Source organism: Streptopelia decaocto (assembly GCF_964273445.1).
Source record: "Streptopelia decaocto genome assembly, chromosome: 5".
Taxonomy (NCBI): domain Eukaryota; kingdom Metazoa; phylum Chordata; class Aves; order Columbiformes; family Columbidae; genus Streptopelia; species Streptopelia decaocto.
Genome location: NC_138659.1, coordinates 42,571,205 through 42,590,786, shown reverse-complemented (window position 1 = coordinate 42,590,786; position 19,582 = coordinate 42,571,205). Strand labels below are relative to the sequence as shown.

The 19,582-nt window shown below is 37.4% G+C and overlaps 1 protein-coding gene across 1 annotated transcript in view; it reads left to right on the top strand.

Annotated features, from left to right (window-relative positions):
• Positions 1-19,582, top strand: part of GRID1 (glutamate ionotropic receptor delta type subunit 1) — a gene marked incomplete at its 5' end in the record, with an annotated part of 523,307 nt that overhangs the window by 285,496 nt on the left and 218,229 nt on the right. Inside the window, one exon of the mRNA XM_082052805.1 lies at positions 8,328-8,533. Within this exon, the coding sequence (XP_081908931.1) occupies positions 8,328-8,533 (206 nt within the window). The remainder of the gene's footprint in view (positions 1-8,327; positions 8,534-19,582) is intronic.

Below are 19,582 nucleotides of genomic sequence, written 5' to 3'. Positions count from 1 at the left end.
TCTTTTGGCACTAATCTTGGTACAGTATACCACCACAGTGTTACCAGTTGTCTTTTCAGTGATCATTACTTGTTATTTTCCAAAAGCATGGAGCTAACAGAGGAATGCCCGAGAAGGTTTTAGCTGGTGACAAAGTATAAGCACATTCATATTTTCATTTTCTGATGTGTTGGGTTTGGTTTTGTGGTGTGTTTTTTTTTGTGTGTGGTGTGTTGGTAATTTTTGTTTTTTTCCTTTCTTCCCCCTCTGGGATCAGAGTTGTGTTATTAGAGATTGGACTACTTGTATCTGCCATCATGCTAAAAGTAGTTGTCACAATGCAAATGCATAATTGGCAATTGACTTTTTTCTGTTTGTTTGTTATTGGCATATTCCTACAATAGGGACTAATTGACAGTCATTATATGTGACATGAACTTAGTTTTTGCTTTCAACTCCCTCCCTCTCCTGCCAAGAGATTTATTATCTCAGTAGGGATCCTTCTCATCTTGCTTTTAACAGAAAAAACTGGAGAACAGACAAGTCTATAATTGATTTTTGTATCCTTTTGCATTTTTGTGCAGAGTTTTATAGAGACTGGATTGCAAAAATGGGTTTTTTAAAAAGTAGAAAAAAAAACATCCTTCTTTAATTTCCTGATTTTCAATGTCTATATGAAAATGCACTTGGTGAGTCAAACAGCTAACCAAGGAAATTAAACTTCTGATACCACCACCCTCCTTATAGCCTGATAGACCTCATTTAAGTAAAATAAAGATTGGCCAGGGGGTGGTTCTTCCTGGGTTCTGAACTAAAAATGTGCACACCATTGTCCTTAGCTTGCCAGCAGGAGGCCAAATGTTTGCCAAGTAGTTCAGGATGGGTTTGCCAGGGCAGGTGAGCTCAGTCCCAGGCTCAGGTCCCATGTAAGCTGGAGTCCGTATGGTCCATGTGGTGGGGCGACGCAGAGCCTTACTGATGACTGCAGCCTGGCGCTGACACGGTCAGTGAGAGCTGTGCTGACGGTGATAAGGCTCCAAGGCAAAGTTCAGATTCTGTGTCCCTGTACTTACTTGTACTGAACACTCTGAAAAGCGACCACTGGACTGAAACTGTGGCATCTGTTGAAGTGACATCTATAGTTCTCCGTGTAGAAGACCTGAAATGGTATGGAATTAACATCACTAAGGACTTGATTGTCTAAAATCTGAGACCAGTTGAGAAATAGTAACCTTAAAGAGAATCCCTGTTTCCTCAGCGCAGACTCCATCCCTAGATGGTGCCAACAACATGAGAGCTGGCAGCTCTGACAGCCTTTCTGCTACTTGTGTGCCCAGGGCACCTTACTTGTACTTGAACCTACAGAAATACTCCAGTAAGAGAAAGTTTCTTCAACAGAGAGTTGAATTATTACTTGGTTGACATGTAGTTAAGTATATATAACAACAAGTAGCTCCTGTAATGTGTATTTATAGTGTATACTTCATTGTACTGTACAGGTGTTTATAAAGTACATTGAGATCCTTAGCTGAAAGGTGTTGTAGAAATGCAAGCAATAATTATTGTTACACTTGTAAAAGATTAAGGTCTCCCTAGCAGTAGCCTTTCCTCAAGGGGGGTTTTAATTTCTTTATCTGCAGTAATTTTATTGTAGTCTCTCTTGAGATCAGAATGTGCAGTATTTAAAGTTGATTTAAACAAGAGGGAGACTCACTCTGCAATACATTAAACCAGGATGTGCTTCTGCTTTCTCTTTGCTGGACACTTAACTACACACACATACAGAATGAATCTCTTTCAAATTCTCAGGTGATTTCTGTTTTTCTCTGAATGAGAAGAGATACGTTTTGCCTCTCTGTTTAAGATATTTCAGTTGCACATTTGCATTTGTTTACCCCTAGTTTAGGGTCTCACTTATGAAGGACATACTTCATGTGTCAAAAGTACAATAACAAAACCTACAATACAGTGATATCTTCCTAACAGTAACAGCATTGGTGTTAAACCAGACAAGCTTACAGCCCCGGCTCCCTAAATGGACATTTTTAATTCAGATGTTCATGTGTTCATGTTCATGTCTGCCTTCTATGGTAAGTTGAATCTGCAATATGGCTTCAGGAAGGTGTATCTCAGCCCTCTAAAAGAAGAAAGCTGTATTTTCCTCATGTTTAGAATTGCTTGTACCCAACTGTAGCAATTCTTAAGCTCAATAATTTAATGCAATAATTAAAATTAATATAGGTTAAAAAAAAATGTTTCAACTTAAGATTTATTTCAGCAAAAACATAGTTTCTCTCAATACATCTATTTTTGTCTTGTAAAGAAGATAAAGCAATAATACTGCATAGTGTCTTTGAAGGTATTTTAACGTACTAACAGCAGTAGTGGGATGAGAAGATATTACACCTCATTTGGGTGTTTTACCATTGGGCCAACAGTGGCCATTTTTGCACTTGGAAGAATTAAATGGATGATTTGAATGGAAATGTTAGTTCTTCAGCGTATTCCCTTTTTACATCAATTGTAGCATATGTCCATGTTTCTTCCAACAGTAATGAATTTCCTGAGGTGTTTTCCCTTGTGCTTTTGAATGCTAAGTGTTAAAATACAGCAGGAGAGACCTGTAGTTGAACTTTCATGCTAAATGTGAAAGGGCTGTTGTAACATTTAAAAGGCTTTTGTGCTCCTGGGCCTCCTGGGAAGCTCCAGTTACCTTCAGACTGGATCACCTGTTTCAGGTATGAAGCATCAGTTGTACACAGTAACTTTTAAATATTTTTAATAATAACGTCTGCCTTCTATGGTAAGTTGAATCTGCAAACATCTGTGTGTGCATGCATCACATCTAGCTTTATGATGTGTTCTGTCCCTTTCCCATCTGTTCAGGAGTGAAAATCACTATGATTTGTCACTATTCAAAGTTCTTTTTGTACTTAAAAGCCTAATAACAAAATCAATGCAGGCAGTATAACTGCCTGTAAGAATTTGCTGCAGCCATTACACAGGCTTCAGCCTTTGATATAACAAGGAGTTCTAAATAGACCTTTGCATTTGATTAATCCTGATACTTGTATCAAAACACATGTGGTGAGATTTTCAGTTTCTACAGAGGGGTGGTCAAAGGTCAGCCTGTGATCTGTATTTAAATGGCAAAATAATGTTCCCCGTATTTTTCAAAGAGTACATTTCTGATAGCCTGTTTTATTCTTTCCAGAAATCTCCGATTTCTTGCTTTTCTCTCGTCTCTTTGAGAAGAGGCTGTGCAGCTTCTGGGTCTGAATGGCATTAGATAGTGCCTGCTTGGTCAGGCAGTGCAGGTGCTGGCGCATTGCTTTGTGTTTGATTAATGTTAGGAGAAGTCTCCAGGAGAAAAAGGTGTAAAAAGGGGAAAGGATAGTCCTATGGGATCCTGAAAATTCCAGATTCCACTTAAAATGCTGAAGGTGAACTGACCTGGATGCTCATAGTTTACACAAACTTGAAGAGAAACTGTGCTGTTCTGTGGAGTAGAAAGCCATTGAGGGTTACAGGATAGAAATACACCCGTGTAGTGTGTAGAAATACACAGAAAGCACACCTGCCTGAGGAATCCCCTGCACTGTGAGCTGTGAATCATTGGGAGAATGTTAGAGGGAAGTATTGTCCCATGATTGCTCCTATTTTACACTCTGTTTATCAGAGACAGGTTATAGAGCTCAACAGGGCTTCTTGTCTTGTTCAGCTGTTCTAATATAAGCTGAATAATAATAATAATTAAAAAAATCCAATTTAATTCATGAATGTATTGTACTTGTTATTATATGTACTTGCTATAATAACTATTACCTAGTTACTGAAAGGGTATGAAATTAGTTCTTGGTGCTTCTTTAGCCTTGCCTTCAGCTCCAGCTTGGTGCTCCAGTTTGCTTCCAGTTTCTTGGCCATGTGCTGCCGCTATTTCTGTCAAGTGGGGTTAGGAACTGGTGTTGGAAAGACAATATGTTGCTTTACACCTCCTTGAAATTCCTTTCTACAATGAGCCATTCTTAAAGGCCAGCTGTGCCCAACCATACAGCTGTTCCACACACACACAAAAATAGCTTAAAGCTGCTTGTGTCAAGGCCAAGAATCAGATCTTGTAAGTTTATGAAAGATTAATGCTCTGTGAACTTTTTTTTATACAAACAAGATTACAGATAATACGAGAAAAATGAATTACTTTCTAGATGACAATAAGCTTTACATATAGGTAGCTAATGCCACATCTAGTTCTTTTATATAATGTTTATGTACCAGTCTATCAGCACAGTGACCAGCCTAACCTGCAGCAGGAAATGATACGTTCCATTATTCTTTGTAGTACAATAGAGCCCTTTATTTATGGCAAGCATTAGTTTTGCAGTCACAGTGACAGCATTAGTATCTTAGCAGCATATCAAGGCTTTTCTTACCTCTTTGTAATAGCTATCCCTGAAATTGTCTCGTTCTTCTGTTGTCAGACCTGAACATATGGTAGATCTGTCAGTGTTAGGAAGGAGGCTCTCAGCCACAGAGTTTCTCTCTCCAGCCAGATGTAACAGAAGAGGCACAAAGTTCATAAGAAGTTCACTTATGAAGCTCTAGTGAGTTATTTCCAATTCCAACCTGCTAATTTCATGTGATTGTAGTTGACACTATAGTATTTTAAACATATCCAATTATTATGTGTTTTTACTGATCACTTTTATGAGAAATGTTCACCTGAGTGCATTTTGTACAGTGTCATTTTCCTTCTGGAGCAAAGGTGTTGCATCATCTTCAGAAACTGATGCTCTCTAAAGAGAAATTTTCAAATATTATCTCTGAAATTCTGCTTGGCATGTTAAGCATGCAAAATCAGGTGGGTAATTAGATAATTTAAATAGTACTATGTGATTTTTATGGCTGAATATAGGGTGCACCCTGAACAAAACTAATTGGAAATCTGAAAGCAGGGATAGTTGTAGGTTGTGTAGTTACAGAAAACTGGTCTTTCATTTGTCAGTTGTTCTAGACAGAAGTGTTTGATTGTGATTGAGTTTGGATCACTGTACTTTTCCTATAAAGTATGAAATAAATAGGCCAAAGGAATTATTTTATGACTAATAATTCAGGATAACACTCATGTTAGAATTTAAGTTTTTAATGAAAAAGTTGCTGTCAAGATTACAAGAGACAGAAAGCACATATATTTTAACAGACAGAAGCATTTATAGAATCCTTTATTTTTATTAAACTCTGTGTGAATTTTATGACTCCTTTTAGTATTGAAGAAAATGAAGGATTAACTGCCCTAAGTTATGAGAAGTAGGAAGAAATTCATAACTGTTTCTGTGAATATTTCTGTTTGAGCAGCCATGGAACAAAGTTTGGGTTTTCTTTTAGATTGCATGGATTTGTGATCTACTAAATGGAGTAAAAAAAAATGAGGGCATCAAACTCACTCTCTTATGTGATATGTCATATAAAATAAAACTGAGCCTAATTCATTATGATTTATAAACAGATGCTTCTGCATACGTACATGTGTTTGTATATTTATGTTCTGATATATTTTAAGAAATGATTGCCCTCTTGGTAATGATTGCAAATAATTATTTGTGAAAAAAGAGCCCATTATGTAGGCACCTAGAATTGTCAGTCACATCTGAAAACACTGCTCTTCAGTTCCCACTTCCACCTCTGAATTCCTAGCAAGCTTTCTCCTCCTCCCTAGTGTCCTGTAACAACAGGCACATCAGCCTTGAGGAAGACAGTATTGCAGTTCTTTCTAATTGCCAACACTGAAGAAATTCACATTCACTTATACTTGTGAAAAACTGACAGATTGTCCTTGTACATTTGAACTTGGACAGTCTCTTCCATCTCAAATTTTGCTTTGTTCTCAAACTGGAAGAGGTTTGAAGCTTTTCAGTTTTTCAAACTGGGAAATAAGCTGTTTTCCTTGGGGCTAACAATTGTAAGGGAATACAAAATGCTCTTCCAAGTCCAAGTAGTCTTACTATGTTCATCATGTATTTTTGCACTGGTCTATGACAATATTTCTAACCAGTAGTTCAGCAGGTCAGCTGAACACATAGGGCAAAAAACCTGAAGAAATATCAGCACTGTTAATTGTTTGTAAAGAGCTTTACTTTGCACAGTGATAACTTAGTATGCCTGCACAAAAAGACAAGTCATTACTAAACTATATAAAGGGGAACTTTGTTACTGCTTGTCAAGCACTGCAGTAGTTTTGAAGGACTAAACGTAGTGAAAAGAAAAATCCTTGCTTGATGTATAAGAGATCCATAAAGTGAGCATAGGTATAGTAATGAATGCTAGTTTACTGAATTTAAATTAGCAAAACAAAACTTAGCTTGACAACTTCAATAGAATACTTAAACCTGTAAACAATAGCTCTTTGTCACTGTTGTTATTTCAGCACACCTCCAATATTTAGCAATTGCACAAGTGCTAAAGTTTTTTGGCATTTTCCAGAAATGTCTGCATAACAATAAACCCCTTCCTTTCCCCAGTGACTCAGGATTTTAGAAAGTAAGCAGGTAAAAATGCTATAGATTTGCTTAAGTCACCAGGAAAATCCTTAAAAAGTCTTATTTCCTGATGGTGGGGTTGGCTGGGGTGATGATCATATCAACTAAACCCCAGTTAAAAAGTCAATGAAGAGTCTGCTGTGGTTGGCACATCCCTGGCTTAGTTTCTAGTTCTTTCTGATGCTTCTCTGTAATTCAGCTGTTTTCTGAAGCTGAATAAATCACAGTAACAATCATTCTAATGTTTGAGTAGAAGTGCAAAGCTATTCACAGTAACTTTCAGTGCTTTCTTTTGGATTGAATGTTTGCTAGTTAACTTGTTGACTCTAATATGTTGCACTTGTACACAACCTGAATTCTTTAACTGGTGTATCCTCACAAAGTGTTACTTGTGTCAGGTTTCACACAATGGTTTTTGGGGGAAGAAAAAAGTAGTTTCCACGTATATTCTATGGTCAAGCAACACTAAGACAGATGGTGGTCTAAGAGCCCACCCAGATGAGGCAGCAAGGGATGTTCCTGACTTGAGTCAGACTGGTTTTCAGTCCTCTGACTTAAGCAGAGTCTGTGGTATTGACACTTAAAATTTAATTACAAGTTGGTTACTTCCAAGATTTAAAAAAAAACTCATCAGCTGTTACAATCTACTATAGAGATTGTTGGTGTACTTATAGTAAAGTTTTCTGAAGAGTGGGTTTTATTATGAGAACAATAAATGTACTCTAACTTACACAATTCATCTTCACCCACAAGCTGAAACTTGCTGATAAAAGCATGAGAAATGAATGTGAGAAGAGGGTTAAATACTTTCTTATTCAAAACAAGTTATACATGTTTCAGATAGAATTAAGGGCTCCTAATGACATAGTACAGATGTGATCAGGTCACCGTTAATTTTGAGAGCAATCTGGTTCAACATAAGGTCTGACCTTTTTCTTAATCTAAATTTCACTACAAAATAAAACCTCAGACATTTATTCTAGAAAAATGCTGAGAGTCATGAAGACAGACTACAGTTTGAACCAGCAGATTCATCATGAATATAGTGTAAAAATGTGTGTTCCTCCATGTTAATGTTCTAAAAAAAATATGGTTATAAAAATATATTCAGTCTGAAGTTGAGGGGCAGAGCTCAAAGGAGCAGGTTTTGAAGGGGCTTGTTTGCATGATTTCTCCTACTGAAATTCATTTTATAATTTTTTTTTTTTTTTTTTTTTTTTTTTTTTTTACACTGTAATATATCCGAATAGTTTGGGGCTTTGAGTACTCTTTCACAGGTTTACAGGTTGATGGTCAACCTCTAGTTAGGGAAGTTTTTTATAGGATGGGAAGAGAACAAAAGAGGTCAAAAGGAGGGCCACGTATATTCTGGATATTGTAATTTTGTCAGGGAAAAAACAAGTGTGATTTTATGTAAGACAGGTTGAGGTAGAAGGAAAGAAGTTCAGGAATGAAGCGTGTTATTTTGGGGTGAGACTGTCTTTATGTTTGTGCAGTGTTAAGCCCTGTGGCCTTGAGCCTCTGAGGGGAGGTATCCATAGCCAACCAAATACATCAACTCTTTCTTAAGAGTCACTCAGAGACCTCTGGGGAAAGGTAATTGATGGTCTCTACCTGTTGGTATTGACTATGAAAGGGAGCTGTGAAACATGACTGTGTGGAATACTCTTCTTCTGACAGAACTGCAAGAAAAAGTGTCTTTTTGCACCTAATTAGTGTCGCTTGCCTAATCAGTGAAGGTTGATGAAATGTTGTGGTTTTGTTTTTGTTTTTGTTTTTTTTTCTCCTCACCCCTTACCCCTTCCTGTGTTACAGATATACGTGGACTGCAGGGATTTCTTGATCAGGCTTCAAGACTGGGACTTGATGTATCATTACAAAAAGTAGACAGGAACATCAGCAGAGTCTTTGCCAACCTGTTCACTACGATGAAAACAGAAGAGCTGAACCGCTACCGGGACACCTTGCGAAGGGCTATCTTACTCCTAAGCCCCCGGGGAGCCCAGACTTTTATTAATGAGGTCAGTGCACAGGTGTTTTTTTGTCATCAACATTTCAGGAACATATACGATGAATTATGTGATATCTTGCCACGTTTTCTGAAGCAGTAGATTTTGACAATGCTGTTTGGTAAACATCAAATAAGTCTGTCAGACTCTAGTGTTGGAGAACTGAAATATCAGGTATGCCATGCAATGCATACTTTGTGGTTAATGCAAATGGGACAGCATGGGCTGGATAGGTGCTTTCCATATAATATATACATGTCTATGAGGCAATTATTTTTTCTCTGGTTGTCTTCCATACTTTTGACCTGGATTTCAAACACTGTGTACAAGTTATCGGAAAGCCTACTTATAGTCTGTTAGAAATGAAACATAATGTGCCTGAGAGAGTCATCTTTACTCTGGAAATCTCCAATGCATGTTAAAAGGGCATGTTATTGATGTTTGAAAGCTGAATCACAGTGTTTTTATGAACTATGAAGTAGAAATTATGGTTTTCCTTTTTTCTTGATTTTTTTTTAATCAATGGGGCTAATTAGGACAAGGAGGTAGCTGTTGGGCAAACTTTGTAATTAATGTTGTGCTATGGGCTAATTTTTGGCATTAGTTCATAGATCCAGCTTTCAAAATATTAAATAATGAATTATTTTGCAGAGTTTTATATGTCAGAGTTGAGAATGAGAGTTGGATCCTCAACATAAGTTCACATGTAGTCATTAGCTAAGAATTTGGCAATGAAATAGGTCTGTTTATTTATTTATTTATTTATTTATTAGCTAACCAGGGATAAAACTGAACCAAGAAATTAAAATGTGGATGAAACCTGCTTCCAATTATCAGTTTTGCTGCATCATAGTCTGTTAAATTAAAAAAAAAAAAAATCAACTTAAATTAGCTAATTAAGTTTTTTTATCATATTGGCATAAGTAAATTCTCCACGTTTAGGTTCATCAATGATTTTTAACAATATGGTAAATTTTATCATATAGGTACTTATATATAAATAAATAATATAATTTTAATAATTAATAATATATCTTATCAAATAGGTAGCTTGGGAAAGACTAAGCACAGGGACAAACTCTACTCATGTTTGTGCATACACAGGTATCTTTGGTAGGGGAATGAGGCAGTACGTGTTCTCAAAGCATAGAAAGCTATATGCAGCTCAGGCAGTGGTTTTATTTGCTTCATGGTAGGCGTCTAGCAAAAATACACTTTGCTTAGTTTTCCATTGAATCCTAACAAAGTATCCAAACCAGGTATTAAAGAGAAATCAACACGTGTTTTATTCAGACCCATGCTGGGGAGAAAGCCGTCCCTCTTCAGTGCATGAGGCTCCAGAAATGTTTGTAAGAGTTACATGCATGCACTGGCAGGACGCTGCAGTCTCTCGAGTGTAAGGGCTAATGTATTAAACTGTTTTACTACTCACTTCACCTTAAAGCAGTGTGTATTATAGGCATTAAGGCTAATGATCTTGATATATTTCCAGATCCCTGCAGGACTTTAACTGTGGGCAGAAATGAAAAGTAATTTATTTGGCAATCTTCCTGTATTGAATCTTGATTGATTCAGAAAAGCTTGATAAAAGAAAATTTAAATCTTAGAAAGAAACTCTCAAAAGGCTTGAGAGGTGAGGTGCATGGTGTAGGGAAGAATCCTTTACTAGTGGAGGCTGGGCTTTCGTTTCATGGGGAGTAATGGTACCTGTGATTCCTCAATATCTCAGTCAATAGGTACAATTTCGGATTGTCTAGAATAACAACTCTCAGCTTAAATAAAATATGCATTCTAACATAACTTGCAGAAATACATCATTCAAAATATGCAGCAGTAAGTGCCTTCGATGGGTTTGCAGTTTTCCACAATTAGTAAATATTTCATCCTATAGGTACTTGGAGGCCAGTTGGAGGCCAGTATCTAGTGGAGTGCCTCAGGGGTCAGTGCTGGGGCCAATATTATTCAATATATTCATTAACGATTTGGACGAGGGAATTGAGTGTACTATCAGCAAGTTTGCTGATGACACCAAGCTGGGAGGAGTGGCTGACACGCCGGAGGGCTGTGCTGCCATCCAGCGGGACCTGGACAGGCTGGAGAGTTGGGCGGGGAATGAAATTTAACAAGGGCAAGTGTAGAGTCCTGCACCTGGGCAGGAACAACCCCAGGTTCCAGTATAGGTTGGGAGATTACATATTAGAGAGCAGTGTAGGGGAAAGGGACCTGGGGGTCCTGGTGGACAACAGGATGACCATGAGCCAGCACTGTGCCCTTGTGGCCAGGAAGGCCAATGGCATCCTGGGGTGTATTAGAAGGGGGGTCGTTAGTAGATCGAGAGAGGTCCTCCTTCCCCTCTACTCCGCCCTGGTGAGACCACATCTGGAATATTGTGTCCAGTTCTGGGCCCCTCAGTTCAAGAAGGACAGGGAACTGCTGGAGAGGGTCCAGCGTAGGGCAACCAAGATGATTAAGGGAGTGGAGCACCTCCCTTATGAAGAAAGGCTGAGGGAGCTGGGTCTCTTTAGTTTGGAGAAGAGGAGACTAAGGGGGGACCTTATTAATGTTTATAAATATATAAAGGGTGAGTGCCATGGGGATGGAGCCAGGCTCTTCTCGGTGGCAAACAATGATAGGACAAGGGGTAATGGGATCAAGCTGGAACACAAGAGGTTCCACTTAAATTTGAGAAGAAACTTCTTCTCAGTAAGGGTGACAGAGCACTGGAACAGGCTGCCCAGGGAAGTGGTGGAGTCTCCTTCTCTGGAGACATTCAAAACCCGCCTGGACATGTTCCTGTGTGACCTCACCTAGGTGTTCCTGCTCCAGCAGGGGGATTGGACTAGATGATCTTTTGAGGTCCCTTCCAATCCCAAACATACTGTGATACTGTGATACTATGTAGCTGTATACTGGCTAGTGTTGTTACCAATCCGGTATTGCATCTTGGAAGTTGTTTGAGGTTTTGAAACAATTTATCTTTTCAGTTTTCAGAAAACAATTTAGGTCTCTAAAAAAAAAATATAAGTAGTAACTTGAGAAGGAAATTCATAGACTTTATTTTTAAATTCCCTTTTTCTATTTTAGCTCAAGTTACAAGTAAGAACTTAGGAAAAAAAAAAAAGAAGAAATTGGATTTAAAGGTTTTTTTCCCATAAATTTCTGGAAGTGGAAAATTTCAAGTGAAAAAGAGGTTTCTTATTAAGATTTTCAGTTTTGCCTAATTGGTGTTCTGTAGCAGGGGAAACATTTCTGAAAACGTTCAACTAGATCTTATTCAAGTCTATTTACTAATAACATATCTTCATAAAAACCAGGTGTTGCACACAAACCATCCTGTGGAATTCAGAACTGAAGAGACTTTCTTGGACAGTGTCTGGATTATAAACCCTGATTTGAATGTTCTTAGCACAAGTCAAAGACCTCAGCCATTGGAAACTGCTACAAAATTTATTGCACCTGTTTCAGCATTGCAAGTGGTACATTTTTCCAGATTTCAGCCTCACCAGCTCTTGGGTGGGCCAGAGAGAGCTCATCTGACTTTTGATGCATAGAGTTAGGGGAGTCTAACATCTCATAAATGAAAAACTTTCTAAATCATAGAACTCAATTTTAGGGTTATTTCTTTAACTTCTGTTTAGGCATTATTTTCTCTTCACTGGCTTAACATCATCGATGCCTGGTTTTGTCACGTGTCAAATTTACTGCAGCAGAAATTACTGACATTTTAATAAGTTTTCAAAATGTATTATTCTGCTATAAAAGTGCTTTGACAGAAAGAACAGAGAGAGGGAGAGAGGAAAAAAAAAAGCTTTTTAGTGGTATAGATGTTAAACATAGAATCAGCCTTTATTCAAAAAACAGAAAGTAAATCCATTTATAAAATGATAGCTACCCTAGATATTGCATTAAAAGGTCACTTGGGGATTAAAGTAAATCTAATTTAAAGAAAGTATGTCCCTCCTTAATCATTTTGAGAAAAATGTTCCCTTCTCCACCTGCAAAAATCCCTGATATATTTGGCCTGATGCCATTGTTCTATTTATGTGCAAAACTGGTCTCAATTGTAACAGCTACACAGGATTGTGTGATCTCCTTGCAAGACAAAACATAGAAAGAAAAGAAGAAAAACTAGTAATTTAGAAACAGGAAGGAGAATTATTTCTTTCATCTTTTCTGTTAGTCTTTTTGGCCCGGCTACTGGATTTGAGTCTCAAAATACTCCCTTGTTGAGACAGATTTCACCTGTCTCTGCCACTTGCCAATGGATACTTTTTTTTTTAATTGCAGGTAGAGGTATATATGGATGGATTGCTTTTATCATTAAGCTTTCTACACTACATAGTGACATGAATACATGGAAAACAGTTCAAAGAGAGGTGACAAAAATGATAGAAGTATAGGAGAGCATGACCTCTGAAGACAGGTCTCAGGAATGTGATATATACAGCCTGCCTAAGGGAACATAGTGGACAAATACTTGAGAAGAAACATGAGAGGAGGAGGAGGAATTATTTAAGGTGATGATGGGTAGTCTAACAGGAAATAATGACCTGAAGCTAAACCAGAAGCACTTTCTAACAGGGAGGTCAATTAGATAATGTGAACACTTGGCAAGGGAGGTCTGTGAGGCATCGCTCTTCAGGGTGTTCAAGAGTTCGATAGATAAAGCACCTGGGCAACTTAGTCCAGCAGTATTTATGGACTAGTTTGAAGGGTGTTTTGGATGACCCAGGGGTCCTTCTGAAGACATACCAGGAAACATTTGTTGTGTGGGTAAATTCAGACTTTGCACGTTTTATATACAAGATATTTGAAGAGGAGGAAGAGATTTTGTAGTTTATTGTTTCTCAAGTTTCCTATGTAGATGTGCGGTAACTGTTAGCTGTGGGGGGTTTGTTTTCTTTCTTCTTCACAGAACACATGCCGTTTGTTTGGGATATGTATTTTAATGAGAATTTTCTTTAAAACTGCAGGTGATATCATTTGCTTTATAGACTTCAGTCATCCTGCTTTCCAGTATTATTATTTTCACTTGTGTCAACCAGCAAAATGGAGGCTGTAACAGAGTTGCATGTGGTTATTGATTTGAAAAGAGAAGGAATTCTTGGCTTTATGAAACCTTTAAGTCAGCATGACTTGCTTTTTGGCAGCTTCACTGAAGTGCAAAATGTTTCTGTTTAGGTGCATCTTTGAAAATGTTATCATTCCTTCTGAGTCTATCTTGCCTGTAAGCTGGTAAGCTTACTGCAATAAGGTTGCTAGTATATATGCATATCACTGCAGCATGCTAACTGAAAGCAGAACTCTTTGCATGCCGCATGCCTAATAAAATAAATAAGTTAAAAAAAATAGTAAAGAGCAGATTAATTGTATTAAAAATTAATGCTAAAGACCTGTGTAATCACAACAGGGTTATCTGAATCACTGCAATTCCAATTTGAGTTGAAGCTATAAAATTCCAGAGTAATACTAATTTGGTGAAGAAATCATTATTTATGTTTGCCCTGTTTCTGTAGTCACCCCTGTGTCCTCTCTGGAAAGCAGGGACTGCTCTGTTTCTCTTTTACCCTAGTTCATGTCAAATGTTCTGACTGATTGTTTAAAAAAATACAGATATTCTGCTTTGGGTTTAGGCGTTTGGGATCACTTCACACTGATTTGTGGCCTTCCTTCATACCTGGTCATTGAGGATGCTGAATACCTTACTCCCAGAGTACTCCCAGTTGGAACTTGTTTGTGAACAGTGCTCCAGATTTCTCTTTTCCCCTTCTGCAGTTGGTGACTTTCTATTACTTGACTGGAACTGCAGGAATTAATTATGGCATCTTTTGAACAGTCTGTACCCACAAGGAATTGTATGAAATGTTTTTTCATAGGAAGTAAAGACCTTTACTTTTCATAATTTAACAGAAAAAAAGGTTTAATACTAATTTTCTGGCACTTTGCATTTCATATTGCCATACATCTCTTTATGTTGCAAATGTTCAGCATATTAGTCCATATCTCTGTTCTATATCCAGTATATGAACATCTTGAAATATTGGTGAATAATTTTGTGAGAAAGAATGTTATGTCTCTTCTGTTTCTAGAAGGCAATTTCTTTGTTTAAAGAGCTGGTAGTGCTGGTAACAGAACTGTAGAAATAACACATTCTTCTTTCCATAGTTCAAATTAAATTATACCCACCTTATTTTTTTTATTTTTCTAAATCCTCCTCTGTTTTTCTATTTCTTTCTCCAAGCTAAAATCTTGTCTGCTATTGTTGACATTTACAATACAGTAAGACTCTTTGTGCTTAAAGAGAATAATACTTATAATTAAAACCCAAGCAAACCTCATTAAATTCCTAAAACCTAACAAAAAACAAAGCCTCCTGCATTGGGATAAATTGGCTTAGAAGCAGGTTTCTTTCCATTGGGCTGAAAAAAAACCCATAACACAAACCTTAACACATTTTATTTCATCATGATTAATCCACGATATGGGATCAGTGTGAGAATGTGTTTTGAACAATCTTTACATATGTTGTTATAGATTTGTAGGCACTATGATGAGGAAAAAACATCATAATTTGGTGAATAAATGAATTTATTAATTGCTTACATAACTTCATGTAAGTAATATTCCTTTTACTACTGCAGGTATGTTTAGGTGACAATAATTTCAGAAATCTTGTTTGACTCCACTAGTAATGTTGCAACAGATTTGGAACAAGAAACATGAACCTTGCATCCAATTTTGTACATCTTTAACCATAACCGATACAAGTTTTGTGAGGCTTTGTGGGTCAATTGAGAAAAAAAATTACAGAAATTGAATACATTGGCAAGAGTTACACACAGTCCTTATGAGTCTAGAAACTGCTTTACTAGCAGTCTTACTACGTCCCGCAATGTTAGTAATAATATGTCTGGTCTGAATTTTCAGCTCATATTTTGAATCTGATGACTGGGCCACTTACACATAAGGGATCATTTATTTTTAAATGTCATTAAATCTGCATGTACAGGAACTGGGCGTTCCTCTTGCTCCAAATGCTTAATCCTCAGTGTACTTTTGGTCCTTGTTTCATTGCAGGTGTTCAGTTGCTAAAACATGACTCAATTCCTAAAAATGTTGCTGCTGTCTACAAGTAAGGGTGTCAGGTCTGAAGGAAACCATGCCAAATATCTGGCTGACAAAATGGTCACAAATACTTTAACTTTTAATTGTCTCATGATCTTTATTAATTTTCATTATTCATTATTTTTCATTCATTACTTTTCTTTATTTCATTCATCTTGTTCATTTTCTCATCTATTATTGACTTGGAAACACAGAAGTGTTGTATTGGGCCCCGTGCAGTTCACCTTTTTAGGTACTGTCGTTGGGTGTACCCAGTGTTGGCTTTGGTAAGACCTAAGACAGGACAAATATCTAGTGAGCACTAAAAGACCAAGGCTCCCCAAAACTAACCCCACCTCCACCTACTCTTTCATGGCTGCTTTTTCCAAATAATTTTACATCAGATTGTTCATCTGACTCCTGGAATGCTGTGCAATTTAAAGATAAAGATTATATATATATATATATGTCTTTTTAATGTAGTGGAAAGTTAATTTAAATACTCATATATCTATGGTCATTGTAATACATGAATATATGCAAAATGTTCCTCTAAAATATTGCAAATCTGCAGATAACTTTATCATTCCCAACAAGGTTAATTTTCTGCAATTTAGGTATAATTTACCAGAAAGCAGAGATTACTAATTAATTATGGATGATTAATTTTAAAATATGCTCCTGTATTTGCATTTCATCACTATACTGGTGTTTGCCTATTGTAAGACATTAGCAGAAGCAGTACAGGTACTTTGAAAAATGTGTTTGCCTCTCAAAAACCAGAAAAAAGTAATGGCCATACAAAAGCTATTTGACATCTTCCAGTTTTACTTTTTCATATAAATTCAGTCATTTGTTCAGTTTACTGTGTTAAGGCAGCTTGACTTTGAAGACTATAAAATACAGACTACAATTATTATATGTTCAGTTTTTGAACCTTCAACACCCGTGTGTAAACACCATGGCTACATGTTGACTTTTTCCATGGACACACCTGCAAGTGTCTTTAAGCACAAGGACTGACTTGGAGTACGGGGCTCTGCTCAGTCCGTCAGTCAGTCAGTCCTCTCTCCCCTAAAAATTCACCTCTTGACCTGGTCTTCTGGATTAAGAAAATCACTGAAGCATTTCATTAGTTGTTTCAGAGGTTATAGAAGGCAGCCATTTATCTTTAAAGGGATGAATAATAATTGCTAATAATAATTTGCACCTGCTTTGCATCTTTTCACAGGAGGATTTTAATCACTTTTAGTAGGTGAAATAGAATTATATTTACCCAAGACTTTTAGTTTCAAACTAATTTGGAAAATTATTTAAACCTTCATTAATTGCTTGTAGCATACAGTACAGTGCAGTCTGTGTGTGAGATAAAAGCTTGAGCAAGATTTACCTTGGTTTGTGAATAATCCCAAGCAAGGTGTCCTAGGACTAATGCTCTCTTTCTCTTAAAGTTATTTCTATGTTGGGAAGGCAGTGCAGAGCATAGGTGCAAGGGTTAGTGTTGTTCATACAACACTGCCCAGCATGTAGGAGACAACACTATATGTTATACCTATGTCTTCACAGTTCAAAATGTAGAGCTTCTAAATAAATCAAAAATAGAGGCTCATGGCACCTATCTGGAAATGTAAGAGAAGAAATATTTGGGGACCTTGTTCATCAAGGGCAAGCAGTTACATCTGATTAAATTAAGCTTATAACTTGAGACAGTCTGGTAACTGCAATAAGATTGTCTTTTCCTCAGGCAAAGAGTGTTCTGTGTCAAACAAATACAGCAGTATATCATCAACATAAAGCATGATGTGTCAGTTCCTTTCTTTACCTTTGTACCTTCGAGACTGGCGAATACCTTAAAAATTAGCGAGGGTTTAAGAGTTGTTTTGAAAACAGACTATAGTCCTATGCTAACCATTATTTTTCCTACTGCTACTGTTAGTACTGCTGGAGCTATTGTAATCAATATGCTTGCTATACTAAGTTTCTGCTTATTAATTGAGAAGTTGTTTTACAAGTTGTGTGAATGTGTCCCCAAAGAAGTGTGCAAGAGCTGACATAGATATCTGTCAAGTAAAAGAGATTGATGATGAATTTTTGTTCAATAACAGAAATAGCATCTTCATACCAGGATCTTAGAAATCAGCGTGGGGGGTGGGGAATAATAATAATAACAATAATAATAATAATACATATATGTATTATTATGTGTATATATATATATTAAAAAAAGCATTTTAAGGTATTTGTGGAATTTTTTTATAAATAGGGGTAGGTGAAGAACATTGATACCAAGACAAACATCTTGATGAATTAGAGGTAACCTGGATGATTGGAATAAAAGTATATGGTGTTGGAAATCAAGAGAGTTAGCATGTCTTTGATGTGACAGATAACAAGGAAGCTCTTGAAGCAATGTGAAGAGATGGGTGAAATGATCAAAGCAAGGGGTTAAAGATCCTCTTTGTAGAGGAAGTTTCAGTGAGATGTGAGAGGAACTTGCAATTCTTAAGGTCAGAAAGATGAACTTTGTAGTAATCAATATGTAATGTCATCAGAGCGGGGAAAGGAATTGTAGCATTCCTGATGGGTGAAAAGAACTGTTTATTAGAAAGATTGTCTAACGAATCTGAGATTTGGGGCTTATCCTGGATGAGAGGTTTTGAGAGAAGTTGGAGTCGAAGATGACACTTGGTTGGTAGTTCAAATTGGCAGGTGTGATGTTCTGGCTGTCCATTTTGACTGAGAAAAAGGTTTTCATTTCCCTGAAGACAGAAGGTTGAGAATTCTCATTATCTACATGAAGATTACGAGGGTATCCAGAAGGCAGACTAGCAATTTAGACTGAACAGGATGTGAAAAATGCGTCATGGAGAAGTAGATCAAGACTTGTCAGCATGTGAATGGCTGTGGATTTTTTTGCTGATTTGCTTGCTGGATGAAGTTAGCATAAGGAGAGGAGACTACAGAGTGAAGAAAATACAAAAGCATCCTCTGGAGAGGCTGTGCTGAAATAGGAGGAAACCCAGGAGAGCAATGCTGGGAAGACAAGATGTATCAAAACCAAATGTGATCAGCTGTATAAGAACATTTGGCAAGTCACAGCTCCTCATAGTTTAGTATCATCAGCAGAATTACTTAATGTACATCCTATTCCTGCATCCAGATAATTTGTAAAAACATTAAAGAGCACTGGCCCTGAAATTGAGCCCTGGGCAGTCCCACAGGTGACTGGCCTCCAGCCTGATGTAACCCTGTTTAATATAACTCTTTGAGCCTGACCCATCGGTCCATTGCTCACCCAGTGTATTATGGACTTGTTTAGCTGTGTGCTGGACATTTTGTCCTGAAGGATACTGTGTGAGAGACAGTATCAAAAGCTTTGCTAAAATCCAAATCTGCCACATCTACTGGTTTGCCTTGGTCAACTAAATGGGTGACCTTGTCATAGAAGGAAATTAAGAGCAGAGCTTTCCACTCATGAGCCCATGCTGGCTATGACCAGTGACTGCATTATCTTTCAAGTGTTTTTCAATAACGCTGAGAATAACCTTCTCCATAATTTTACCAGCCATTGAAGTGAGGCTGACAGGCCTGTAATTATTAGGGTCTCCCTTCTTACCCTTCTTGAAAACTGGGGCAACAGCAGCTACTTTAAAGAATATAAGATGATGTAATTCTTATGATGGCAACTGCGTGGAAGATATTTTCAAAGGTACCAGGGACTGGAAGGCATTTCACATGTGGAGTGAAGAGACAGGCTGGCAGTGGCAGCATTTTGCTGTGCGCTGGGGCTTACATTGTCTTTTCAGATGGGTCATGTGTGCTCCAGAGTGACAAATTCAGAGCTGACCGTGTTTGTCTTTGTGATTCTTATCAGATATGCAGTTTGCTTGGTGTGTCGTCCTCCAACAGTTGTGTATTGGTAGGCCGTAGAGATTTTACTCCCTGCTCCCTGTTGTG